The sequence below is a fragment of the Podospora bellae-mahoneyi genome, chromosome 5 (genome assembly GCF_035222275.1).
Source record: "Podospora bellae-mahoneyi strain CBS 112042 chromosome 5, whole genome shotgun sequence".
NCBI lineage: Eukaryota > Fungi > Ascomycota > Sordariomycetes > Sordariales > Podosporaceae > Podospora > Podospora bellae-mahoneyi.
This window is the reverse complement of record NC_085884.1, coordinates 772,601-797,677: the sequence shown is the minus strand read 5'-3', so window position 1 is coordinate 797,677 and position 25,077 is coordinate 772,601. Positions and strand designations below refer to the sequence as shown.

General features: G+C 52.4%; 10 protein-coding genes and 1 non-coding gene across 11 annotated transcripts; 8 read left to right on the top strand and 3 right to left on the bottom strand.

The window, feature by feature from the left end:
* Positions 1-390: 390 nt before the first annotated feature.
* QC761_500690 (uncharacterized protein) lies at positions 391-1,170 on the top strand (the record flags this gene model as incomplete). The annotated part of the gene is made up of 1 exon (XM_062879318.1): positions 391-1,170. The coding sequence occupies one exon, from the start codon at positions 391-393 to the stop codon at positions 1,168-1,170; it is 780 nt and encodes a 259-aa protein (XP_062730543.1).
* A 125-nt stretch (positions 1,171-1,295) lies between these two features.
* QC761_0075400 (uncharacterized protein) lies at positions 1,296-1,712 on the top strand (the record flags this gene model as incomplete). Its single annotated transcript, XM_062872758.1, has 3 exons — positions 1,296-1,373; positions 1,479-1,583; positions 1,644-1,712. 3 exons carry the CDS (start codon positions 1,296-1,298, stop codon positions 1,710-1,712), a joined length of 252 nt encoding a protein of 83 aa, XP_062730542.1.
* A 103-nt stretch (positions 1,713-1,815) lies between these two features.
* QC761_500700 (uncharacterized protein) lies at positions 1,816-3,752 on the top strand (the record flags this gene model as incomplete). The annotated part of the gene is made up of 2 exons (XM_062879319.1): positions 1,816-2,381; positions 2,435-3,752. 2 exons carry the CDS (start codon positions 1,816-1,818, stop codon positions 3,750-3,752), a joined length of 1,884 nt encoding a protein of 627 aa, XP_062730541.1.
* Positions 3,753-4,151: 399 nt separating this feature from the next.
* On the top strand, positions 4,152-5,426 carry QC761_500710 (uncharacterized protein; the record flags this gene model as incomplete). Its single annotated transcript, XM_062879320.1, has 1 exon — positions 4,152-5,426. One exon carries the CDS (start codon positions 4,152-4,154, stop codon positions 5,424-5,426), a length of 1,275 nt encoding a protein of 424 aa, XP_062730540.1.
* Positions 5,427-6,652: 1,226 nt separating this feature from the next.
* Positions 6,653-8,314, top strand: QC761_500720 (uncharacterized protein; the record flags this gene model as incomplete). Its single annotated transcript, XM_062879321.1, has 4 exons — positions 6,653-6,706; positions 6,763-7,548; positions 7,615-7,929; positions 7,988-8,314. The coding sequence occupies 4 exons, from the start codon at positions 6,653-6,655 to the stop codon at positions 8,312-8,314; spliced, it is 1,482 nt and encodes a 493-aa protein (XP_062730539.1).
* A 365-nt stretch (positions 8,315-8,679) lies between these two features.
* TPS1 (Trehalose-6-P synthase/phosphatase complex synthase subunit) lies at positions 8,680-12,075 on the top strand. Its single transcript, XM_062879322.1, has 3 exons — positions 8,680-10,320; positions 10,390-10,762; positions 10,814-12,075. The coding sequence occupies exons 1-3, from the start codon at positions 10,017-10,019 to the stop codon at positions 11,712-11,714; spliced, it is 1,578 nt and encodes a 525-aa protein (XP_062730538.1). The 5' UTR covers positions 8,680-10,016; the 3' UTR covers positions 11,715-12,075.
* Positions 12,076-14,781: 2,706 nt separating this feature from the next.
* Positions 14,782-18,583, top strand: QC761_500750 (uncharacterized protein). Its single transcript, XM_062879323.1, has 3 exons — positions 14,782-15,313; positions 15,383-17,458; positions 17,515-18,583. Exons 1-3 carry the CDS (start codon positions 14,867-14,869, stop codon positions 18,376-18,378), a joined length of 3,387 nt encoding a protein of 1,128 aa, XP_062730537.1. The 5' UTR covers positions 14,782-14,866; the 3' UTR covers positions 18,379-18,583.
* Positions 18,584-18,751: 168 nt separating this feature from the next.
* Positions 18,752-19,864, bottom strand: QC761_500760 (uncharacterized protein; the record flags this gene model as incomplete). The annotated part of the gene is made up of 4 exons (XM_062879324.1): positions 18,752-18,907; positions 19,124-19,443; positions 19,537-19,756; positions 19,841-19,864. 4 exons carry the CDS (start codon positions 19,862-19,864, stop codon positions 18,752-18,754), a joined length of 720 nt encoding a protein of 239 aa, XP_062730536.1.
* Positions 19,865-20,401: 537 nt separating this feature from the next.
* On the bottom strand, positions 20,402-21,166 carry QC761_500770 (uncharacterized protein; the record flags this gene model as incomplete). Its single annotated transcript, XM_062879325.1, has 2 exons — positions 20,402-20,572; positions 20,654-21,166. The coding sequence occupies 2 exons, from the start codon at positions 21,164-21,166 to the stop codon at positions 20,402-20,404; spliced, it is 684 nt and encodes a 227-aa protein (XP_062730535.1).
* A 1,512-nt stretch (positions 21,167-22,678) lies between these two features.
* Positions 22,679-23,377, top strand: QC761_500780 (uncharacterized protein). Its single transcript, XM_062879326.1, has 2 exons — positions 22,679-22,996; positions 23,060-23,377. The coding sequence occupies exons 1-2, from the start codon at positions 22,844-22,846 to the stop codon at positions 23,141-23,143; spliced, it is 237 nt and encodes a 78-aa protein (XP_062730534.1). The 5' UTR covers positions 22,679-22,843; the 3' UTR covers positions 23,144-23,377.
* A 1,143-nt stretch (positions 23,378-24,520) lies between these two features.
* Positions 24,521-24,617, bottom strand: QC761_0075310. The gene has a single exon. It is a non-coding gene; the product is annotated as a tRNA-His (tRNA).
* Positions 24,618-25,077: the final 460 nt, after the last annotated feature.

Sequence of the window (25,077 nt, the reverse complement as noted above, 5' to 3'; positions counted from 1 at the left end):
CTGTGGATCTCGCTTGTCGCCGTTGGGCCAATTAGCGCACTCCACAATCCTCAGTCTAATCCCAAACGGTCGACTTTAATCTCTCTCAGGGTCTCAGTGAGGGCGTTGGCTTTTGGTTCTTGACGCCGCCAGCGGCCCAGCGCGTGTCCTTCTTCTTTTCTCTCTCATGAGTTTGACGTGGGCGCGGAACCTTCAGTTCTCATCGTCGCTTTTTGCTGCTTGAGCTGGTGACAATCTGCCGCCATGTTCGCTTGACATTCGCTTCATTCGTGACCATGATACATACAACCACATTCTTTTAACCAGCACTTACACACTCAGTACATACTTGGTACACTGTATACAAACAAACCTACGCTCCTTTTCACCCATTCACATTCATTAGTCGCCATGATGCGCCAAGCCATTCAATTCTCTTTGCTTCTCATCGCCGCCGCCACAACAGCGCGCGCGGCCAAAGGCACCGTTTGGGCGACACCTCACGAGAGTTATTCTTCTTCAGTTGGAGTTTTGGGCTGCAAGGTGGACACCAATCGCATTGCCTACTGGCCTGGCTCAGTTGACTGCAACAACATCTGCATTTCGCTCAGTTATGAGGGGAGGAAGGTCAAACTTTTGCGCATCGATCAGAGCGAGGGCGCATACGATGTCAGCTACGACGCTTGGAATTATCTGTACTCGGGCTATTCGGCGACAGAGAAGCCAACAGCTGGCGGCGAGACGCCCATGGAGTATGAGGAATTGGCAGCTTCTGAATGCTCCGACTTGATCCATACACCAGACGGCAAGCTTCCTTTGAGCGCGGCAAACAGCATGAACTTCCTCGCCAGCTGCCTTGAGAAGGATACCTGGGTCGGCAAGAACCACATTCTTTTCAACATCTTGGATCCTATCTGTTCTTGGGGACACGACGAACCGTGCAATCTGGACTGGCCAGCAGCAAACCAAGCGCAGTGCCCGAACGGATTGGGGACACCGGCCGAATTAACGACTGCACCTGTTTACAACATTCAATACAACACTGGAAAGAGGGTCCTGGCATCTACTGGGCAGGTGGTAGCCAGCCAGGCGGCTCCTAGCCAAATGCAACAGAACCTTGCTGGGATATTGAAAGGCTCTGGCGGGATGACCGTGGCCTTGAGCTTGCTTACCTTTTTGATTCTCTTATGAAATTCTGGGCTTTCGATTGGAAGAAGTTTACGAGATATGTAAAGGAGGGAGAGGATGATTGTTGCTTTTTTGGATACCCCCCCACCCCAGCACGTACCGCACGCAATATACCTACTTGATTTTCAATGCTATCTTCCTTTCTCATGAGTATTGTGTGGGATTGGGACCAAACAGCTAAGTCGTGCCGCACCTGTTGCCAACCGGTGAGTCCAGAGTCTAGTCGGATCAACCATTGGATCAGATACGCGAGCTGAAGCTATCATGCAGCCACAGTTCCAACACCGACGATATTCAACAGAACAAGCTAGCGTAGGGCTGATGGCAATCGAAAAGCGGGTGAACAACTTGCCCTTGAGAAGACGACATTGGTGGCAAGACTAGATCTCCTAAGCCTGTTTCAGGCATCCTTTACCGTATGTCTTCTCGATTCGCTGCCACCAGGCCGACTCAGTCATACACCGACCACAAAACAGCTAGACTGGACGCCTCTCCTTATCACGCACTGCTTCGGCCCAACTAAGTCTGCTGCGGCTGAGCTGTAGAGAACCAGAGTAGAGTCTAGACCACGGCTACCAACGTCGACGACAGCATGACACGAAAACCTATAAGAACGGCAGCCGACAGCGTTGCACCGCTGCAGGCTCCATGGCAATCATCGCCAAGCTCACCATGTTTCAACACCGCTCGTTGGCCTTGATTGGCCTCCTAGGTCTGTTCATAGCCTGGATTGTCATTGGATCCATTACCGAACGCGAACAGGCCGTCGAAACTACGGTTCGTGCACAACCACCTGCCAGCATCAAGATCACACGTCCCACCAGAGTGGTACCTATCGGCACTGGCAAGACTGGTTCATCGATTCATCTACCCTTGGACCTGTCCTTTTTCCGATTGGGCAAGAACTATGCCAGCAGGAACCTCACCTATTCGATTGGGATTAGACCTGTGCAGGTTGAGTATGTTGAGCCTACCGTTGTTGCTACAGGGGAAGTAGTGTCAAGTGAAGTTTTTCAGAAGGAAATGATCCATCTCGAGGATCCTGCTGTTGGGAGCTCCTATGAGCTGTCAGTGGAGGTGGCCCCCCAGCAAAACAGCAATGGCACGCTTGACATTAGAATGATTGGGAAAGACTTGGTGTACCTCACCGTTGTGCCTGACAAGAAAAACAAGGCACACCTGGCAGTTCAGTTCACAGAACCCGCAGAGTACTGGTACGCAACCCCTTTTCTTCTTCACAAACCCCCTACTCACCGCAACAACACAGGGACAACTGGTTCCTCGATCTCTACCGCCGTAACCAAACCATCCCCACCATCCCCATCCCCGACCCCTCCGACTTCAACAAAACCTGCTCCTGCCCCGACTACCCCGACGAACCCACCCCCATCTTGTCCAACCCACCAAACATCCCTCTCCTCCTCCCCTACCCCATCGACGGCAACCCCCCTCGCCGAGAGAAGGAAACCTACAAAGTAACCCTCCGCATCCGCTGGGAAGACCGCTCCACCACCCCCGCAACCCACCCCCCAATGTCAGGCGCCACAGTCTGGATCTACATCCAGGACATCACCGACGAGTCCCGCCAAACCTACGGCTTCACCTCCCTCACCCTCTCCCCCGCCGGCCGCGCCACCAAAACAATCACCCTCCCCTCGGACCAATTCATCGTCTTGATCTCGGTCGCCTTTGACAATACCAAACTCCAGTTCCGAGGCGGGACAAGCCATCTCGGCCGGACGGGGGGCACAGAATTCCCCCTCCCCTACAAAATCTCCCCCACAAACGAAGTAACAGTCGATGCCATCATCCCTCACTCCTTTGGCCCGGAACTGGTCAGGTTATGGAACGAATTTAACACCATCCATCAAACGGCTGACCGGTTGGTCGGGGCCTGGGATGTGCCCAAACTGGGGATCCAGTACCCGATGGATTGGTCGAGGTACTATCCGGGACAGAACAAGATTGATATCTGGGGGAGTGTTGGGTCTCAGAGCGGGGATCACTTTGCTCATAAACTGGGCCATCACTTCATGTACTCGCTTGCCGGGGGGATTCCCGGGAGGGGAGGGGCGCATACTATCTGCGGAGGTAGTCCTGTTGAGCAGGGGCTTGCTTTCTCCGAGGGGTGGGCTACTGCTTTTGCGGCGAGTTTGTTGGGCAGGCAGCTGATTGGGGGTTGGGATTATGGGGGGTATAGCTGCGGTAGTGATAGGGATACGATGGAGACGAGCGAGGGGAGGGTGGCGGCGGGGCTGATGGACTTGATTGACGGGGGGTTGGTGAGGGAGTGTAATGGGGGGGATACTAACCTGGGGAGGGATGGGGTTTGTGATGGGACGGTTGGGGGGGAGCTGTTCACGCCGAGGGTGGTGTTTAGGGACTCGATTGAGGGGGTGGTGGATGGGGGGGTTAGGGCGTGGTGGGGGAGGGTGGTGAGGAGGTATGCGGATAGGACTGGGTTTGGGAGGGGGAGGGAGGCGATGGAGTATAATTACTATCCGCAGGAGTGTTTGTTTCGGTTGGCGGGGGTTTGCGTGAGGTTGACGCCGAATTTTTTTGAGAGGATTCGGTTGAGGTTGTAAGTAGCGGTGCTGTGTCTCAAGTTCAAGGCGGGAAAAGGGCAACACAGCGGCACCATGACAGGTCATGACACCTGTCAACCTACCTTACCTTGACCCAAAGATGCAGTGTAACTATTTTCCTTGTATTCTTTTGCTGCCCAGTCGAAATGCACCATGTCACACACCCAACCACGGGATGGAAGTGGCATGATTCGCTTCCGATGATTGTGTGTAGCATTGGACACTTTTCCTTCCTCGGTGGCGTGCAGTTAGGTGCAACCTCTGCTCCCGTCTTTTCCATAAAATGGGCCATGGGAAGGGTGGAAAACCGCATCAGGTTCGCTCCCCGCTCCCTGCCTTTTCCCGTCTTTTGTCTCTACCCGTGTCAGTTTCGACAGTGACAAGACCTTAAAACTCAATATGACAACACCGCCGCACGGATCAAAGCGCCATCGTGAAAACGATGACGACCACGACGACCACGACGACGACAACCACCGCCCCACCAAAATCACCATCGGTGACAACAACGAAAACTATCCCGTCCTGTGGAGCAACTACTCCCAGCTTCCACGATTATGCTGGTCCCTCCGCGATCGCGACCGCGACCGCGACCATAGAGCCTCCCTCCCAGCCCCCGGCGCGGTGCGAAACATGACCATCGCTCGCGTCCACACCAGCAGCAGTCGAAGCCAATCACTCACCTTCCCCCCGATCGAAACCAGATACCTCCGCGACTTACACCCCTCCTTCTTCCAACCCAACCGCCCTCCTCCTCCCCCCCGACGAGTCCGCTCCCCTCTGCCCCCCCGCCCTGGTACCACCGCCCGCCCATTCCCCACCACAATCTACTCCCTCCTCCAAGAACAACACCTCCTCGACCACCGAATCCACCTCCCCTCCCCCTCCTCCCCCTCACCGTCGGACCTTGACAAAATTTTGACTTACCTCTCAACCCCGATACAGACCCTCACAACCACGTCCTTTTCCTCAGAAGCATATGACACCTTCCAGCATAAATCCTCCCTCCCCCCCTCCCAAGACGACCGCCTCCTCCCCGATGGGGTCCTGGACATCATCGCCGGGTGTGTCCCCGCCTTCCCCCAAAACAGGATCTACATCCCCTTCAACGCCATGAAACCGGTCAACTCGCTCCCTGACGTAATCCCCACCCCGTACAGCTTCGACGGTGTTCGACCGGCAGAGTTGGAACATCTTATTCGGGATCGGGAGGAAGAGTTTGTCATCGCGACCAAGAGGTACGAGGTACCTGTTGCGCCTAACTTTTTTGTCGAGGTTGTTGGGAGGGGGGGGAAGGGGGGTGTTGCTGCGGTGGCGGTGGATGGGGCTTATGGGGCGAGGGGGATGTTTGTGCTGAGGAGTTACGCACCGGGGGAAAGGAAAAGGGGGGAAGGAAAAGGGGAGGGGTTGGCGTTTTCGGGGGTTTATGATGCGGGTGGGGTGTTAAGGTTGTTTGTGCATTTTGTTGCTGAGCAGGAAGAAGGGGTGGATAAAAAGGTGGAGGGGTTGGGGTATTACATGGCTGAGTTGGGGAGGTGGGAGATGATGAGGGGACGGGACGAGTTTTTGAAAGGGGCGAGGGCGTTTAGGAATTTGAGGAGCTGGGCGGGGAGGGTGAGGGAGGGAGCGGTGGAGGGGGGAAATTGCTGGGTTGGTGGTTTGTTGGGGGGTTGATGGGAAGAGTACCTAGGTGTTGAGGGGGCGGGGTTTTACATCGTGGACAAGTTTTGGGGGGGATTGACTACGCAGGGTTGGCGAGTTGATTTGGTGGGGGAAGTGTGATGCCTGGGAGATGCGGATATATAAGTAGATTTACAGTAGACGTACACGTAGGTGACACTTTAATCATTGACCATCCCATTTCTACAACTAACTCCACTTAGGCACATGAGTACTTGTGCTTGTTTCACGTGAGACCTCTTCACACCAAGGCTTCCACTATGACCTGCCTGATGAGGATGTAGTATCGGTCGTCCAATGCACAAACGAGTCCTTCTTCCTGAACAAACTCGAGGAGAACAAGGTGTCATTCCGGCCTTCTCGAATTCGTACACCAAAACAGCTTCTAGTGGCGTTCCCCCCTAAGCTTTTGCAACCGTTAGCAGCCGATGAGCGCTAACCATTCGAGGATGGTGACCTCGTTCTGAAGCTCTGTTCCGTCTTGGCGGGATCACAGATCGGCGTTACCCCTGAGAAGCGGTCGAGGTCGGTCGGACAGGAGGATTGTGAAGGGCGGTGGGTAAGGTAATTCTAGTATGAACATATATTCTAGAATGCTGACATGATAACCTATACGCTACAGGTATATACTTGGACGTAAGCCGAGTTTTTGTCGATGAAGATCAAGACCAGGGTAAGAGTCCATGTGCCGCGCAGGGGGTTGGACTGACCAATATAAATCTATCAACCCCAAGATTGAACCTTTGGTTTCACCTGCTTTTTTCCCATCGTACTCGTACCCGCCTACCACTGAATTGCAACCACATGTTCACTCACTCACCGCACAAACCTGAGGAGGAGAACAAATAGCAAATGCAGATCCGAGGTCCGGGGGTAGGGGGGCAAGTTCTCGGCCAAGGGGGGGTTTTATCAAGCTCGCACAATGTTGCGTGGACTACAAAATGCGACACTGAGTCCGGTTCCGAGCAAATGCGAGTTCTGGTCTGGTTACCTATGAATCTTCCAACTTTTTTTTTTTTTTGGCTTGGAGAGTAGTTTAGTTGCTGGAAAGGCGGGAACGAGTCAGTTTCGCACTTTTAGTTGGAATAGCAGTGAAAAGCGTGGGAGTTTTGGATGCGAACGGCAGAACATCCCATGATAGCAATCATCACAAGCGGCACTCGCGACTTGAGCACACACCCTCATATCAACACCACACCACTGAAAATCACCAACCAACCATGGCCCTCCTGTCCCTAGGAGTAGAGCCCTCCCTCCTCCTCCTCCTAGGAGGCGTAAGTCATCCCGCCTTTTCCCTTCACAAGCCACAAATACTAACCACCCTTCCCAGTTCGCACTCTACGTCCTGGGCAGCATACTCTACAACCTCCTCCTCCACCCTCTCCGCTCCTTCCCCGGCCCCCTCCTCATGCGCGCCACCCGCCTAGGCCACATCCGCCTCCTGTGTCGCGGCACCCTCCCCTTCGACCTCCTCCCCCTCCACCAAAAGTACGGCCCCGTCGTCCGCATCGGCCCCAACGAGCTCGCCTTCTCCAATCCCCAGGCCTGGAAGGACATCATGGGCCACCGCACCGACAAGTCGGAAGAGTTTGAAAAGTACCTCGGGTTTTACCGCCCGGTGGACGACCTCCCGGTTGACATTGTGAACGCCAAAAGGGAGGAGCATGGTCTACTACGAAGAACAATGGCGCACGGTTTCTCCGATCGAAGCATGAGGGAGCAGCAGCCGTTGATTAAGCAGTATGTTGATTTGTTGGTGAGAAAGCTCAGAGCGGCCGGGGGGGAAAAGGTGGATTTGGCGGCGTGGTATAACTATACTACTTTCGATGTGATTGGGGATTTGGCGTTTGGGGAGAGTTTTGGGTGTTTGGAGGGCGGGGAGTATCACCCGTGGGTCAAGGCGATTTTCGAGCTGGCGAGGGTGGGGGTTGTTTTTCAGAGCCTGGTTCATTACCCGTGGGTGTTCAAGGCGCTGATGGCGGTGGTGCCCAAGAGCTTGATGGAGGAACGAGAGAGGCACTATCAGATGACGTTGGTGAAGTTGAAGAAACGGATGGAGGGGGGGAAGGAGAGGAGTGATTTGATTGAGGGGTTGTTGAAGAAGGCGGATGAGTGGGTGAGTTTTTGAGCCTTTGGACGTGTTGTTGACAGGGAGGGTGGTGAGCTGACTTGTGGGAAACAGGGTCTTACGCTTCAGAAACTGCAGGCCAACAGTGCGATTCTCATTATTGGGGGCTCCGAGACGACAGCGACGCTCCTTTCGGGGGTTACTTTCTTGCTGATGACGAACCCTGACGCGTTGGAGAAACTCACGGCCGAGGTCAGAGGTGCTTTCAAATCCGAGGACGAGATTGACTTTATGAGTGTCAGCAATCTCCCCTATCTGCTCGCCTGCCTGGACGAGGCGCTCAGGATGTATCCTCCTGTTCCGACTGGGCTGCCCAGAGTTGTTCCCCCAGCGGGAGCTAGCATCGCTGGACACTATGTCCCCGGTGGTGTAAGTCATCCCTTTCTGAGTTCTGATATGTTAGCAGCTGACGACTCTGAATGAGCAGACGGTCGTGGCCGTCCATCAGTGGGCCATGTATCACAACGAGGAGCACTTCAAGAAGCCTTTTGAATTCCACCCTGAGAGATGGCTTGGCGACCCCGAATTCGCGAGCGATCACAAGGAAGCCTTTCAACCTTTCCACTTGGGTCCCCGGAACTGCTTGGGAAGGAACCTGGCCTACATCGAAATGCGTTTAATTCTTACCCGCGTACTTTGGAACTTTGACTTGAAGATGGATGAAGACAGCGCCGACTGGATGAGCAAGCAGCGGATTTTCAACCTGTGGGAGAAGGGGGCGCTGAATGCTTACTTGACGCCCGTGCAGAGGTAGTGGCTTCAAGTACTATCTAGCTCTCTTTACTTAGTTATAACTTATATATACTTTACCTAAGAGGTGACACATCACAGGCATCACAACATGGATGTGTTGCACGGGAGATCCACATGACTGATGGCTTTAAAACCATCCGAACTGTCAGTGGTCTGTTTCAACTTGCTGTTTGCTGTTGAGAGAATGCCCGTAGCCTGCATCACAGTGCAGTATCAATGCAAACTTGGTAGCCCTCTCGGGCATGTCGCCGTCCATGTAATTGTATAATCGAGGATGATGCCAAGCCGGGCTACCGTTCCAGATCGCAGCACTCCGTTTCGATCGTGGCTTCGGATGTGGGTCCAACAAGGCTGCTGGGCGTCTCGGTCCGGTCGATTGACAAAGAAATCGGGCAGCAGGTGACATGGGGGGGGTTGTGGCCGTTTGATTGGCCTGGAATTGCTCCGCAGTCCAGCCGACCGACCTTGGACGGCTAAAGTCAAGGTTCCAAAAAAAAGTGACATCTCAGGTTGTGCAGCTCTTGGTGTTCAGTCGCTGGTGTCCTGAGCTGTTTTGTTGCCCAGGAGCATGTGGCCCGCGCGCCGTTGAGCCAGGCTGACGACAGGAGCGGGTCCTGCTGAAGAAACGTGCAGACTGAAGAATAGCAAAGAACATTCCTCCAGAGTCCTGTCCTGTCGTCTTGCTGTCAGGCCTCCAGTTTCTGAACAGTGGTTCAGTATTAAAGTGTGAGCCAAGCGGGTCACGGCTGGAAAGAAGGTCCGAAATCACGATCTGGGCAGGCGAGAGCAAAGAGAAAAAAAACATCTCAAACAAGAGATTTCGGCTCGGTGCGCTCTGCATGGCCACCACGGTGCATCGTCGTATGGTGCGCCATTTGATGAATCCCTGTCGTGGTTGTGGCCGGTTGAAAGGTGCAAAATGGCGATTTCAGCGTCGCAGCCTGGCCAAGATATCAGGATCCAGAGACAAATATAGGGAATTGTGCCTTCCTCTCAACAAGTGATGCTCTTGATAACGGTGACATGGTGATGGGACAGGGTGGAGACTTGCCGGGATTTTATCGTGGCGTTTCTGGCCTTTTAGCTGATGCGGGCAGGGGTGCCATCTGTCCCGCACTCGGCATCCTTTGATCCCGCCCAAAAAATTACGTCGACGGATTCGAAAGCTGTGAGAATCGATAAAGATGACAGGTTCTTCGCAATAGCAGTCAGCATCCTCATTACACTACATATATCCCGCTCAGAGCCTTCACATGCACATAGCTAGCTATTTCCATATACATAAAGGAAAGCTCATCGCCCATCCCGGAGCTGTTTGACAACCCGACCTGAACTAATTCCAAGTTGTTACCCCGCCCTTGGCTGTCGCTGCACTGCGCCTGCCCCGCATTGAAGAGCAGCTCGAACGGTTTCCAAGCTTTCATTTGCAGGTGCACCAGTCGACAACGTCACCAGAGGCACAGTCGATCCACAGCTGGCCGCTGTCAAACATTCCAGAACTTAGCAACAAAAGGATAGCCGTTGCTCTTTATCATCACCTCTCTTCAGGAACCGACTCCCAACCTAATACAAATCCTTCAAGACACTGTCGCGCAGGCAGGACCTCCCCTCGTAACATACCCCAGAGCGCTGCATCGCAGGCGCTCCCCTCACCATTCGTTCCTCGCAATCCGCGCTGTCAACCCCCAAACTCGTTACCCGCAATGCCCGGCCTCGTTGACGAAAACGGCTCGTCCGGTCGCCTCCTCCTAATCTCAAATCGCCTTCCCATCACCATCAAGCGAACAGACGATGGCCAATACAGCTTCTCCATGTCCTCAGGTGGTCTTGTCACTGGTCTCAGCGGCTTGTCCAAGGCCACCAGCTTCCAGTGGTATGGGTGGCCCGGCCTGGAGGTGCCCGAGGCGGAAATCGGTCCCATGAGAGAACAGCTCAAAGAGAAATACAACGCTTACCCCGTGTTCGTCGACGATGAGCTGGCTGACCGTCACTACAACGGCTTTGCGAGTGAGTAGCCCCTTGAGCGTCGCGGCTTTTCTCCAAGTATCGCTGGCTAACCCCTACTTCTTTCTCCAGACTCGATCTTGTGGCCACTCTTCCACTACCACCCCGGTGAGATCACATTCGACGAGGCTGCTTGGGCTGCCTACCGCGATGTCAACAGATTATTTGCCAAGGAGGTGGTCAAAGACGTACAAGACGGCGATCTGGTCTGGGTCCACGACTACCATCTCATGCTGCTCCCGCAAATGTTGCGCGAGGAGATTGGAAACTCCAAGAAGAATGTAAAGATTGGCTTCTTCTTGCACACGCCATTCCCCAGCAGTGAGATCTATCGCATTCTCCCGGTCAGAGAGCAACTGTTACTAGGGATCTTGGAATGCGACTTGATCGGCTTCCACACCTACGATTATGCCAGACATTTCCTGAGCAGTTGCTCGAGGATATTGTGAGTGCTTTCCACCGCTTTCTCATGAAGCCATCATGCTAACACATTCAGGTCTACTCCAACAACACCTAATGGGGTTGACTGGAATGGCAGGTTCGTTACCGTCGGCGCTTTCCCAATCGGCATCGACCCCGAGAAGTTTGTTGAAGGCTTGAAGAAGCCGAGTGTTCAAGCGCGTATCGCCGCCTTGAAACGCAAGTTCGAGGGCGTCAAGCTCATCGTTGGTGTGGATCGCCTTGACTACATCAAGGGTGTCCCCCAAAAACTCCACGCGTTGGAGGTGTTCCTCACCGAACATCCCGAGTGGATTGGCAAGATTGTTCTGGTGCAGGTGGCGGTGCCAAGTCGTCAAGATGTGGAGGAATACCAGAACTTGCGAGCCGTCGTTAATGAGCTTGTGGGCCGCATCAATGGGAGGTTTGGCACGATTGAGTTCATGCCCATCCACTTCCTCCACCAGTCTGTCTCGTTTGATGAGCTCACGGCACTCTACGCTGTCAGCGATGTCTGCCTGGTCAGCTCCACCCGCGACGGCATGAACCTGGTGTCATACGAATACATCGCCACACAGAGAGAGCGTCACGGAGTCATGATCCTGTCCGAGTTTACTGGAGCGGCTCAGAGTCTTAATGGAAGTCTGATCGTCAATCCCTGGAACACGGAAGAGCTGGCCAACGCCATCCACGACGCCGTCACCATGAGCCCCGAACAGCGCGAGGCTAACTACCGCAAGCTGGAGCGATATGTGTTCAAGTACACTAGCGCTTGGTGGGGCCAGAGCTTCGTGACGGAGTTGACTAGGATTCCAACTTTTGAGGAGCAACAGGCTGAGCAGACCACCAGACGGGCGATTAAGAGCGCCGCTGAGGGTGTTGCCGAAGTGGCCAACAACGGCGTCGAGGTGGTGCACGATGCTGTTTGTGCTGTGACGGGTGATGAGGAGACGGAATAGCCGCAACAGTGATTGGGGGTAGGTTCTGGTGGATGGTCGGGTTCAAAAAGTTGGCTTTGCGTTTTTATCTCGGGTTAAGAAATAACAAGGGTCTCGTGCGTTGAGAATTTGGCGTTGCAGTATGGTTTGGGAGGGAAGAAGGGGGGTTTATGAAGTATATGCCGGTGAGACATGGGCATCAAAATTCTCTGCTCCGTGTCGGTTGTCTCCTTTTCGTCATTCCATAGACATTTTGCATGGAGCTAGGCGTTGATAGTAGTCTGGAGTTTACAGACAAGACTTGACAAGCTCCAATACTGAACAATTTGTTGCGAAGTCCATGACTTTGCCGGATATGAGATACTGTGAAGATCTTTGCCTTATCAACCAGCCCCAAGCAGTCATCATGGTCAACCAGTTGGGCTCAGCCGAGCTGACTGTAGGCCTTGGCACCGAACCCGAACAAACCGACGAACCCGAGCCATGCTTCCAAGGAAAGACCTATAGGTCTCATGGTATTGGCCAATCAACGGTCTCGATGTTTCCCAAACAGGTATTGCGCCTCTCCCTGTGATATCAAGGTCGAACATTATGTCATGCTGAGGTCTCTGATGTTTATAGTTATAGTAGAGCAGGGTTTTAGGTTCTCAGACGGGCGTGAAGGACATGTATTTAAGATGCGAGGTCTCCCATTCTACTGTGAAGACCAACCTGCCGCTTACCTTGAAGAGCCGTCGTGACCATAGGGCCTCCTTCTTCACAAACCTTCCCTGTCGCCAACTCAACCTCGAAAGATTCTTCGACCCGAGAAAATGTATCTAGCAGTTTGATACGCCAAGAAGAAACACCGCCAGTATCGTGGACAACCCCTTCCTCAGGCGGAGTTCATCCAGCCATGTTTCCACCTCCTCAGCGAACCCCATTAGCATGGTGGCCGCTGATCAGACAGAGGAAGCAGACCACGTCCAGCTCAAAGCAGCCAAGTCCCTCCGCCGTGAACACCGCCTCAAGCTCACCCTTGGCCTCCTCCTCCCTTACACCCTCCAGGCCCTTGACATGACAATCATCGCCTCTGCCTTGCCCTCCATAGTTTCAGATTTTGGCTTGTCCTCAACCAACCCCCCCCTTCCCCCCGACCATCCCCCATCTCCATGACAACACCTGACCCTGATGCCAGACCAAAATCCCAACTAAACTGGCTCACCACCTCCTTCAACCTCCCCTCCGCTTCCTTCCTCCCCCTCTGGGCCTAGGTCGTCGACATTTTCGGCCGGTATCCCTCCCTTCAGCTTTCCATTCTCATCCTGATGGTCGGCTCGGCAATATGCGTCGCTTCCCCTTTGGCCTCCTCTGCGGAATAGGGAGTGATGTTATTCGGAAGAGGGGTGCAGGGGGTGGGAGCGGCGGGTATGAGTGTTTGTGTCAGGACTATACTGGCTGACAGAGTAAGCCTGGCTGAGTACGCCAAGAACTAGACCCTCTTCGCGGTGTTTGCTGCTGTTGGGTTTGGGGTTGGGCCTGTGGTGGGTGGGTTTCTGAGTCGGGGAGGGAGGGGTGGAGGTGGTGCTTTGGGGTTAATGTACCGGTTGGAGCGCTGGGGATGGGGGTTGTTTGGTGGGTTTTGAGAGGGGAATTAGTTGGTGCTGTGGGGGTGGGGGATGGAGACGGTGGTGACGATGAGGCGACGAGGTTGGTCAAGTTGGGGAGGAGGATGGGCACGATAGATTATGGGGGGCAGGTGTTGTTTCTTTCGGGGATGGGGCTGCTGATTTTGGGACTTACGTGGGCGGGAGGGGAGTATGCATTGGGGGTCTGTTGCGGTGGTTGTGCCGTTGGTGGCGGTTGGGTGGGTGGGACATCAGTGGGCGATGGTGCCAGGAAGGAAAATGGCCAGGGTGTTTCCGAGGCAGAAAGCGATGATGCCTTGGGGGTTGCTGGTGCGGAAGGATATCGGGTTGCTGTTGTTCATCAACTCGATGGTGGGGGCGGCGATGTACTCGGTGATGTACTTCATGGACATTTACTTTGTCGAGGTCATGGGGCATGATTCGAGTGGTTCTGGGTTGTCTTTGCTGTATTTTCTGCCTGGGAAGGGAGGTAAGTTGCAATCTTAACCATCCCAGTGGGGTTATGCTAAGAAGCAGTTGCAGCTGGCGTGTACATGGCCATGTTCTGGATCAATGTCTGGCCTCGCCAAACCTTGCCTGCGCTTTTGCTGGGAACGGTCACTTCAGCAGTTGCAATCTCCGTTCTACCTTATGCGTGTTGGACCGAGAAAACCAGCGTCGTCTACGGCATGATGGCACTTGCCGGCTTCGGCGTGGGCACAAACACAAACCTCGGATCGTTTGCATGGACTGGCATATTTTCCACACATGACAGCTGCCATCACCTGCATTGTCACGTTTGCTGTTCCTTTTGGAGGTACGATTGCCTTGACCATCATGTCGACTGTGTTCAACAACAGAAGCGGGATCAATCATGCTGACCCCAAGACGGGAATCCTGTGGGGATTCATTGCCTTGGTTCCCATCATGTGGCCAAGCGTTGTTCTGAGCACATTTTTGGACAACGTATGGATCGATAAGGAGGGAAGCCATGAGGTGGTCCATGGTGCCTGGTTGTGGAGCATTGTTCGGGGTCAAAGGCTTGAGAAGGCGAAGATGGCAGGTGCATTGGGATGAGCCCGGTCTACCTCTTGTTCCATTGAGTGAGAGACAACCTTTACGGAGCCCCCTATTTATCTTGCCAGCACCCTCCCTCACCCCCCCTCATACCTATCAACAAGCGTTCAAACTATCTTTAAACGCCTTTTAATAATTTTTAAATCCTTTTAACCATCTTTAAAGGCCTGGTAACTATCTTTAAAGGGCAGGTGGGGGAGGGAGGGGTTACTTGGATAAAGAGGGGGCTCCGTAAAGGTTCTCTCTTGAGTAAAGAAGCTTGCCAGGTGCAGGAGGGGGCCTCTTGCAGTCTGGTGTTCCTAGGTAGCATGATTGGAAGTCGCGACTCTGGACCCGACATCATACCTACCTCCCTTGTGTACGCGACTTCCGTCAAGACAATTGTGAAAATTTTCACGTTGTGTAAATTTTTGACTTCCTCTGTTTCTCTCTTCCACACCAGGTTCATACATCACCGCATCATCAGTCACATCACCCTAAGCTGATTGCATGATGGCTGGTCCCCCGAACCAGAGGATCCAGTTCACCTCGACGGAGAGGCCGGTTCGCTCGCCTGGTCCTCGTGTCAGTATCCCTCACAAACCCTCCATCCCCCAGGTCATCACCGGAGAAGAGAAAGCCCGCCGAGAGCGGCAGCAGGAGAAAGAGAGAAAGGTCAATGTTGTTGAACATCTCATGTCACCCCAAGATGTCGCCACCCAGTACAGAACAATCATCAATCTCGACAAGCCGTCCGAAAGCTTTGGCCTGACCAGCCAACAGGCTGTTGCTCTTCTTCAAGAGCACGGCCAAAATGTCTTGACCCCTCCTAAGAAGCGTCATCCGTTTCTCAAATATCTCGACTACTTGACCAGTCTCTTCAATCTTCTGTTGATCCTGGCCGGCGTGTTGGAGTACATCTTGCTCGCCATCGACTTCAAAGCCAACTTCCCCAATGTACGTTACCCTGGTGCCTTTTCATCCAATTGTCTTCTTTCTCTGCACACTTGCTAAGCCCCTATGCAGACTTATTTGGGGGCGATCCTCATCATAGTTGCCAACATCAATGCTTTCATCGAGTTCTACCAACAAAGCAAGTCTCAGGCTCTACTCGATTCGTTCCTAAACATGATCCCGGCCAAGTGCATGTGTCTGCGCGACGGAAAGCTCTCCCAGCTCGATGCATCTGCATTGGTCCCGGGCGATGTGGTTTTCGTTCGGATGGGCGACAAGACGCCAGCCGATATTCTGGTCTTCTCGGCCTCGGATTGCAAAGTCGACAACTCATCCCTTACAGGTGAGTCCGAGCCGCAGGATCGGACGACGGACAATGACATGAAAAATCCGTTGGAAGCACACAACTTGATGTTCAACAGCACTCTTTGCGTCTCGGGCGAAGCATTCGGCATCGTCATTCGGACTGGAGACAACACTGTGCTGGGGCAAATTGCTAGCCTCACGGCCGGCGAAGCAAAGGTCACCTCCCCTCTGACCGTTGAGATTGGAAATTTCGTCAAGATCATCGCCACAATTGCCATCTTTACCGCTCTGACGTTCTTCGGAGTCTCCTTCCCGGTGAACAACAACAATGTCTCTCTGGCTTTGAACTTTGCCATTGGGGTGTTCGTTGCATGGGTACCCGAGGGTCTGCCAGCCACCGTCACCATCCTCTTGACCATTGCTGCCAAGCGCATGGCCAGTCAGAATGTTCTCGTCAAGGATCTCCAAGGAGTCGAAACGCTCGGAGCCATTACCTTGTTGGCCACCGACAAGACTGGCACGCTTACCCGAAACCAAATGACGGTCGCCAATATTTGGACTTGCGGCGCAATGTACGAAGCGGCGCGGGGTGCTCTGGTCGACCGTCGAATTGCCACCCCTGATTCGCCTGGAATTCTGGAGATTCTTCACATATCATCCCTGTGCACCCGAGCAAAGTTTGACAGAACAGATGTGCCGATCTATCAGAGGGAAATTCTAGGTGACGCCACAGAGTCCGGACTGATACGATACGCCAGTGACCAACTTCTGGGGTTTGACAACTTGGCCGAGAAGTACCCAAAAGTCTTCGAAATCCCCTTCAGTTCAGAGACAAAGTGGCACATGAGCATCCACAAGAAGGCTCACAGCAATGGTGCATTGACTCTGTACATCAAGGGAGCGCCTGAGCGGGTTTGGCGTCTTTGCAATCGCCTTCTTGTCCGAGGGGATGGCAGCAATGCTCTTCTGACTGACGACCACAAGGGGGCCTACGATGATATCTACGAAGACATGGCTTCTCGTGGCCACCGAGTCTTGGGATTTGCAATGCTCGAGCTTCCTGGCGACCAATATCCCGAGGACTTTACTTTTGACAAGAAAGCCAAGAGCTACCCTCTTGGGGACTTTGTGTTTGTCGGTTTGGCGTCTCTCCAAGATCCCCCCAAGCACGGAGTCCGCGAAGCGATTGGCAGTTGCCGGGCTGCCGGCGTCAAGGTCATCATGGTTACCGGAGACCATCCCCTCACTGCGGAAGCAATTGCGCGGAAGATCAACCTCATGCTCGGCGAGACCCGGGAGAGGGTTGCTAAGCGAACCGAGCGACTGATCGAACAAGTCCAAGAACACGAGTACAATGCTATTGTTATCCACGGCGAGCAGATCGACGGACTCTCAGACCAACAGTGGAACGACATCTTCTGGAAGGACGAAATCATTTTCGCACGCACCAGCCCCAAGCACAAACTGGAGATTGTTCGCCGGGCTCAAGAGATGGGCCACATCGTTGGTGTCACTGGCGACGGTGTGAATGATTCACCCGCTCTGAAGAAGGCTGACCTGGGCATTGCGATGAACAAGTCCGGTTCCGATGTTTCAAAGGAAGCAGCTTCCATGATTCTTCTTGATGACAACTTTGCCAGCACTGTACGTGGTATTCAGGAGGGCCGACTGATCTTTATCAATTTGAAGAAGTCCATCAAGTACACCATCAGCCATTCCATGCCGGAGGTCATTCCCAACTTGCTCTACGTCATTGTTCCGATTCCGCTTCCCCTTACCGCGATTCTGATCCTTGTCATTGACCTGGGGTTTGAGCTTATTGCGGCGCTATCATTCGCTTGGGTAGATCAACAACTTTCTCTACCACATTATGCAGCCGCTGACTTTTTGATCACCAGGATCCCCCCGAGACCAGCGAGGGTTTGATGAAGCTACCACCTCGGAAACCTGTCACCCCAGAGTCCGCCGAGAGATTTCGCCGCCGCCAGATTCGTCGCACCGGGGGTCGATGGGACCAGGAGGCCAATGTGGTCATACTGCCTCCCGAAAACCGCAGCAAGTTCAAGACTCTACTTCACAATACCGGTCACATCTTCACCAAACAGTACTGGGCCGACAAGTTTGAGGGTGGCGACGCCGAAGTCTTGGTCGACGGGCCTCTCTTGTCCTGGGCTTATCTCGAGATCGGAATCATCGAGGCCGTTGGCGCCATGTTTTCGTTCTTCTTCGTTCTTCACATGCGCGGTATCTCTATGCGTGATGCATATCTCATGCAAAAGGGCGCTGGAGCTCCGACAAACTACTGGACCAAGGACGCGGCGCCGTACAAGGGAATCGATGGCCAGACCCAGTACGACATCCTGGCCGAAGCACAGTCGATGTACTACTGGGCTATCATGACGATGCAGATGTTCAACCTTTTTGCATGCAAGACTCGTTATACTCTGCCCTTTGGTCGATACATGTTCGCCAACCGGGTCACCTTTTACTGCATTCTTGCCGGCGCTGCGCTCGCCGCCTTTATCATCTACACGCCCGGTGTTGAAATTGTCTTTGGCACCACCCGCAACTTGCTGCCCCTGTACTGGCTCATCCCTATGGCATTTGGCTGTTTGTTGATCGCCTACGCTGCTGTGCGTATGCTGATTACGCGCCACACCAATCCCACCAAGTGGAATCCGGAGATTGCTGGATTGCAGATGCACCCAACCATGTGGTCACAGAGATCTGGTAGCAGACGTGGGAGCAGGGGTGGCGAGTGATGGGAGAACAGATTTCGATGTGGCATGATTGAAAGGACGAGAAAGAAAAGATGTGGAAATGTACAACGGCCTCCAAGTGTTAGGTGCATGTATAACTTGTCAGATATTGTATAAGCGTTGCAAGATCAGGTTGTTGGGCAGCGATGAAGTCTCCCGAAGCGATCAATAGGACTTCCTGCTCTTTGGAACTGGGACTGTTTAGCATGTGTGGCATTTGTGTGATAGGTTGTTTGTGATGAAAGTGATGGTGTCTATTCGGCAAAACTGTACTTTGTGACCCTGATGTGTGTTGAACAGTCTTGTTATTTCCCCACGATGGCCCACGAGATTGCAAAAGCCACACGAGAGGTGCCTCGGTTGCCATGAAGATTGCCTAGATTGCGAAGCACCACCCCAATCCCACAGCGTCAGCCAACGGTTGCGTGACGGCGATGCCGGTGCCGGCACCGAGACACCTGACGATACTGCATGCCCCTTGAGCCGTGGCTGACTTCTCGACGTTCATGTCTGCCGGGAGGGTGATTGTCATCTCGGGAACATGGTAAAGTTAGTCAGGATGGGACGGAAGGTAGGGGGTAGAGGGTGGAATTGTACGAACTGTGTGAAGTTGCTCGCTGTCGTTATCCTTGTGAGGAATTGCATGAAGATCATGCCGGAGATGTGCTGGGTTTGTTTATTTTGGTGTCAGCACCTACGTGGGTAAGGAAGGGATGGGGGTAAGGGGGTAAGGGTGAGGGCTGGTTACGGCGTTTGTCATTAGTGCTAGGCCGTAGCCTAGGATGCCGAGGGAGCTGATGAGGATGAGGAGGTAGATGCCGCAGAGGCGGGTTGTTTTCGAGGGGGAAGAGGTCAGTTTAGTTGGTGGTGGGTTGGAATTTCGAGATGGTGTGGCGGTAGTTCCAATCGAGGAATTTGCCTGTTGAGTAGTGGATGTTAACAGGGGGTAGGTGGGGGGTGTTGGTGGGAGGATGAAAACATGCCAGTTGAGGAAGACGCCGATAAAGCCGCCCCTGTCTTTAGATTCTGTGATATCGGCGATAACTCCGTACGTAATTGCTACCAGTGCTGTCGTCTGTCAATATCTTGGCCAAGCCAGACCCATGAACATGGTTGTAAGAACCTACCTGATGCACCAGCACTCTGGAGCATACGAAGTACCAGGAGAGCGGCGTATGATGTTTGGAGGGCAATCCCCCGCGTTGGCAGAGATCATTAGGACGAACAAAACCATGAACACGGGTCGTCCTCCAGTCTGATCTGCCATATCTCCCATGAATGAGGGGGCGATCGCCGCCACGATGAGATACGTCGTCACGCTCAGGTTAACTAACGCAATGGACACTCCAAGATCGTGGGCCACGGGCACCAATTCGGGATACTAGATGTAGCTGCTCATCGTTGAAAACATGGCCTAGAATGATGCGGACATGCTGATTCATAACTTTTAGCCTTTGGTGAAAACATAGTAAGGGGCCTCGGTGGCCATTGGAGTTTGCCTCCTCAGTTACTTCCGCGTTCTTCTCAGGGTCGGAAAGTATTCCATCTTTGGGCGTTGAACTCTCAGTGACAAGAATATCTTCATCTTTTGGCCTCATTCGGTTTTAGGTAACGGATGCTGACAAGTGGAAGTCTGTGTGGATTGTTGACAAGAAAAAGTACGCCGAGAAGTTGTGTGACTATCAACAGCGGGGGCGTGTTGGACATGCATGTTATATGCGGAATCCAAATATCTGAACCGATCGGGGAGAGGCCGGAACTCATGCGATTGGATTTGCCCGATGCAAGAGACACAAAAAACACTGACCGCCTCCCGCAATGTGTAATTGAGGCAAAGTGAGTTCCCAATGATAACATCTGGTCTTCGCTTGACATCGTTAGGAAGTGTTCGAAATTGTTTCTTGTCCCAAATGATAGGTACTTACCTTGGATAAAAAGCTTGGCCATTTTAACCTCGTATTAACTGGGTCTGGTTTTGCGATCCTCAGTACATCTGGTTCGTTTTGTGGCCCGTCTTGATACGGTGCTAAGTAGCTAGGACCTTGAGATCATCCGTGACACTTTCAATCTTTACCTCGAAGCTCTTCTTGCCGTCTTGAGCAACTTTCCTTTCCTTCTCCTCTGCGTTCACTCTATCTACAAGCATCTTCATGTTGCCGGGAAAACTAAAAGAGTGTATGGCAGTCAGTGGTTTTATCTTGGCAAACAACAAGTCACAGGTTCTAGCTTACATATCTCGGAGTTTGGCTTCGTTGGGATAAACGCTTGCAAAACACACTTGATGTCGAATCATGTACATGATGTTGCGACTGTCGAAGTCTTCCTCGGGCTCCGATATAGGCACCTTCTTCCAATATTCCTTGAATAAGGCCTTACCCAGCGGGTATCTAGGGTTGCGGAAAAGGCCGAGCTCAAGCTCGCTGTGCGCCCACAGAGGACTGGCGTCAAATACCAGGGGCGATTCGTTATCGAGTCGATATTTGACGTTACCAGGCCACAGATCGGTATGGCAAAGTGCTGGGTCAATGGATCGACCACCGCTTTCCAGCGGGCGCAGGTAACAGGGGAGGACTTTGGACACAAAATCCTCCTTGAGCTTGGCCTCCTCCTCGCTGTAGGGTCCACGACTCTTCTCTTCCCGCTCCATTATGAACTTGGTGTGTTTGGTCCACCAGACCTCCCACGACTCCTCCCAGTCATTTTGCTGCTTCAAGTTCGCAAAGCGCGTCATGACTGTACAAGAACATCGCCGCTCGCATCGATACAATGTACTTCTTGGGCACCCCCCCATAGAGGCTCAAATTCGGCTGTCTACCTCAAGTCCTATCTCGCCCTATCTATTCCAACAGGCGCCGAAGCATATGTCAACGAGCTGCTTCCAGACTCGGACACTGTCACCTTAAGATGCCCCGCATTATGTCTTCCCCACCGGTTACCTGCGGTTACGTATCTAACTTGTGAGAACAGGATATCAACGATAATCTCCGTCACGTATCCAAAGATATCCAACTGTGGTCATTTTTTGAAGGGACACCAACAGCTGGTGTAATGATTGTGGATAAAACATCTGCTGTGATTGGTACGGAACCTGTTCATTACTATGAGCTGACCATGGACAGAAGGGCTAACCAGATGTGCAGGGCTACCGAACGAGATAGCTGAACATCCCCCAGCTGATCACCGACATCTCTGCAAATTTACGAGCAACTCGGACTCTTGTTACATAATACTCCGTGGTAACTTCAAGACCACCATCGAGCTAGTTGACAAAGACTGTTAGTAGCCCGCTTCATTCTGCTCATCATTGCCTGACTAATCTCGGCCACAGATAATCTCCGAAGAAGTGCACAAATGAAGGCGACTGCCTGCGCTCTCGACGTTGCAACATCCGGAAACCGACCTCCTGAGGGTGCAAGATCAATGCCATCTGGGAACCTGCTGCTGTCCTGGTCAGAAAGAATATGACTGACGACAACTCTACCGACCCTGAAGACCCCGAGCCTGCTGCCCCTGAGCCGAGTCAGCTGATGCATCACTATTTTGACGAAAGCAATGCCATCACTCTGATCATACCTGTCGGTGATGGCAAGTTGGTTTTTTGCGGCCGGGAAGATGGCACTGTTCCTGTACCTGAGATCAAGACTGTGAAATAAGTTACGGAACTGAAAGTGCACTCGTCAGCTATTCAGCAAATTGAGTGGAACGCGGCCACATGTCTTCTAGTCATCATGGATGCTTCAAGCCGGTGCAGAGCCACTCGGTTACCAGTCAAACTCCAGGGCCCCGTTTTCACCCCTCGCGAAACACATGTCATTTTCAACAGAAGAACCACCCTGGCTGTCTCGCACATCTTGACCAGACCCGACGGACATGCTGAAGCCGTCTCACGGGCTTCGTCTCTCGAAGGAATCAAGGAGATCATCGGACTTACACGCTCCACCGTGATCTTTCTCACTCGCAGCGGTTGGATATGCTCGCTGAACTTGAAGACATCCCTGAAGCCAAGTCGTACGCAAGCCACCTTTAACTTCCTCCTTTCTGGCGCGTTCACGGGGACTTCTTGCTCAAGATGATGGCCAAGGGCACAGTGACGGTTACCCATCGGGATGATTTAATCGTCATGCATGGCTTTCTTAACTTTAAACACAAGCAAAACTTTCCATAGAATAAAATAGAATTCTGTTGGTTACCGTCTGACAGACGATTACAGCCGACAATTGAACGTATCTAGTGTAGATAGAACTAAATCAGGAGGCCCCCGATTGAAGAGTTTATCGTGTGTCATGAAAACAACCCACGTCACAAAAAGCAGCGCCCATGAAAGCATTTGTGACGTCACCATCTCCCTCTCCAAATATTTTGCGAATCTTCAAACAGAACAACCTCTACCACCATCCAGAAAAGCCCGTTCTAATCTGAAGTGTGACTTATCCATCGAATCTCGTCTCCGTACAAAAGCCAATTCAAGATGCCGACCCTCAAAGACAAGAACGGCGAACCGATTCACGAAGGAGACCATGTTTTTGCCCGCTCGCGAGGCGGCAGACATGAGGGGGAGGTGGAGAAGGTCGTGACGACGGAGAAGGAGGCGGAGAAGGAAGGGGTGAAGCACCCTCCTAAGGTATGTTAAGCCGGTATACAGAGGTGGATAAATGGAATAAGGCTGATGATTTGTCTGTGACAGGTGCTGTTTACGGATCAGCACGGACATCATGTGCAGCATAATCCTGAGGCGTTGCAGCATGGGGTTTATAAGAAGGCTGAGTAGGAGGTGGATTGCAGTAATCTTTATTGGGAATGGTCAGGAATGGGAAGGAGGAGGATGGGGGCAAGTTTGTTGCGTGGAAAGGGCAGAGTTGAGAAATCACCGGCGGTCCGGGTTGGTTGCTGGATGGGGTGTGACACGTTCAGGGAACTCAGATAAAATGCCTCTCGAATATCGTGTTCTGGATCATAATTCATAATTCTGGTAAAATACAAAAACGCAGGTCATCAAGTCATCAGTGCCCGTTCCTCTCCCGTATTTAAGACTCTCCAGAAGCTGGAGCCATGCTTGTACCAACGAAGACAACCAACACCGCAGCGTAAGCCGCCGTTGCTGCCTGCACGTCTTTACCGCACAGTCCCTTTCCTCCAATGGCAAGGACGAGGATGAACAATACCGTGGCAACTGAGACGGTGACTAGGCTCGTGTTCCTGTCCGATTTCAAGACCATCAGAATCATGGGTGCGATTACTGCAACGCCCCCGAAACATCCATCCAAAATCGCTCTGTAAATGCCTCCTTGTTCTGCCTCTCAAACCGCACTTTTCTGTTCAATTCTCGAAAGCTGGCGCGAAAGGGCCCAGATTTCAGTTCTTCCAATTCACTTATGTTTGGTACAAGCCTGTGACTGTCAGGGAGAACAATCCTTTCGCGCCATTCCGTATCAACTTCGACCTCATTTGTTACATGAATCGACGGTCTCTCGATCCAAGGGATTCAAGAACCCTATCGACAATCTTTTGAAAGCGGGATTGCATCAATGGGTCGATCATTGATATCGTCTCATGGGATAGGGTTTCACAGTTACGAATGGCATCAGCTATCGAGGGCACATCGATTAGAGTCAAGAAGTACTCGTCAATATGACAAAATAAATGAAAGATTAGGTACCTTACCGACTGAGAAGTGACTCCATTCTTGACTTCAAAGTCTCGCCGCCATGTAAGATGGTACGCCGTTGTTGAATCGTCCCTCGGCTCTGAGATCAATTTTGCTCGCGCACCTCTGTAACCGTGGCCATCATCTCCGCTCGAAGACACAGAATTACTTTTTGTTGCAGTGGGAAAAAGCTCATGAACAGAAAGCGTTGAGTCTCCCGGCTCAACGGCGGCAGCGCTTTGTTGGTTTTGACGATGTAGGCAAGCGTCTCATAGTCATCACGCAACTCCATGATGTCGACCGGGTGACATACAAACGTAGGGTGCCAAACAAATGTTTTTGTAGAAGATGATGTAGGCTCAGTCTTTTCTTTGCTTCTAAAAGCAACATTGCGGCCGAGGTGAAGGTGAAGAAAAACAGCCCTTGAAGCGAATGGAGAGGCAGTTCGTGGTTATTGTCATGTACTAAGAATTCACACCTTTTTCCCAATAATACCTCACCGGGTGACTAGTCTAGTGGTCAGGACGCTTCGTTGTGGTTGTTCTCAGAACATCACATACGATCCGAAGAAACCCCGGTTCGATTCCGGGGTCGCCCATATCTTTTGCCTTTCTGCACTACCTCCAACACCTACGTCAAAACTGTCAGGAAGATGATGTTCCAACATTTTTTCCTTTTCTTTGCTTCTGAGCCCGCACATCTTCCTCCATCCACTCAGATGCAATATGCCAGGATGACTGTAAGTAAACCAGGGCAGCCCAATGCTCATGGACTAACTCCCTTACAGGGGCACTGCCCGCTTCTGTGCAACGCTGCTCTGATGATCTCAACATGCTGCAACGGCATTCTTTGCATAAAACTCATGATACAATCTGAATTACTTCAAGTCAATCTAACAAGCTGCTTCTTAAGCGAAGGTATCTAGGCAGGGTATCTGGTCTTCCCAATATTCTTCATCAACTGACCCCCCCAATGCTAATGCTACAATGTAATAACCCCCCAGTAATGATACAGCAAGCATATGCAAAATGAAAGAAATGAACAAAATAGAAGTTCAC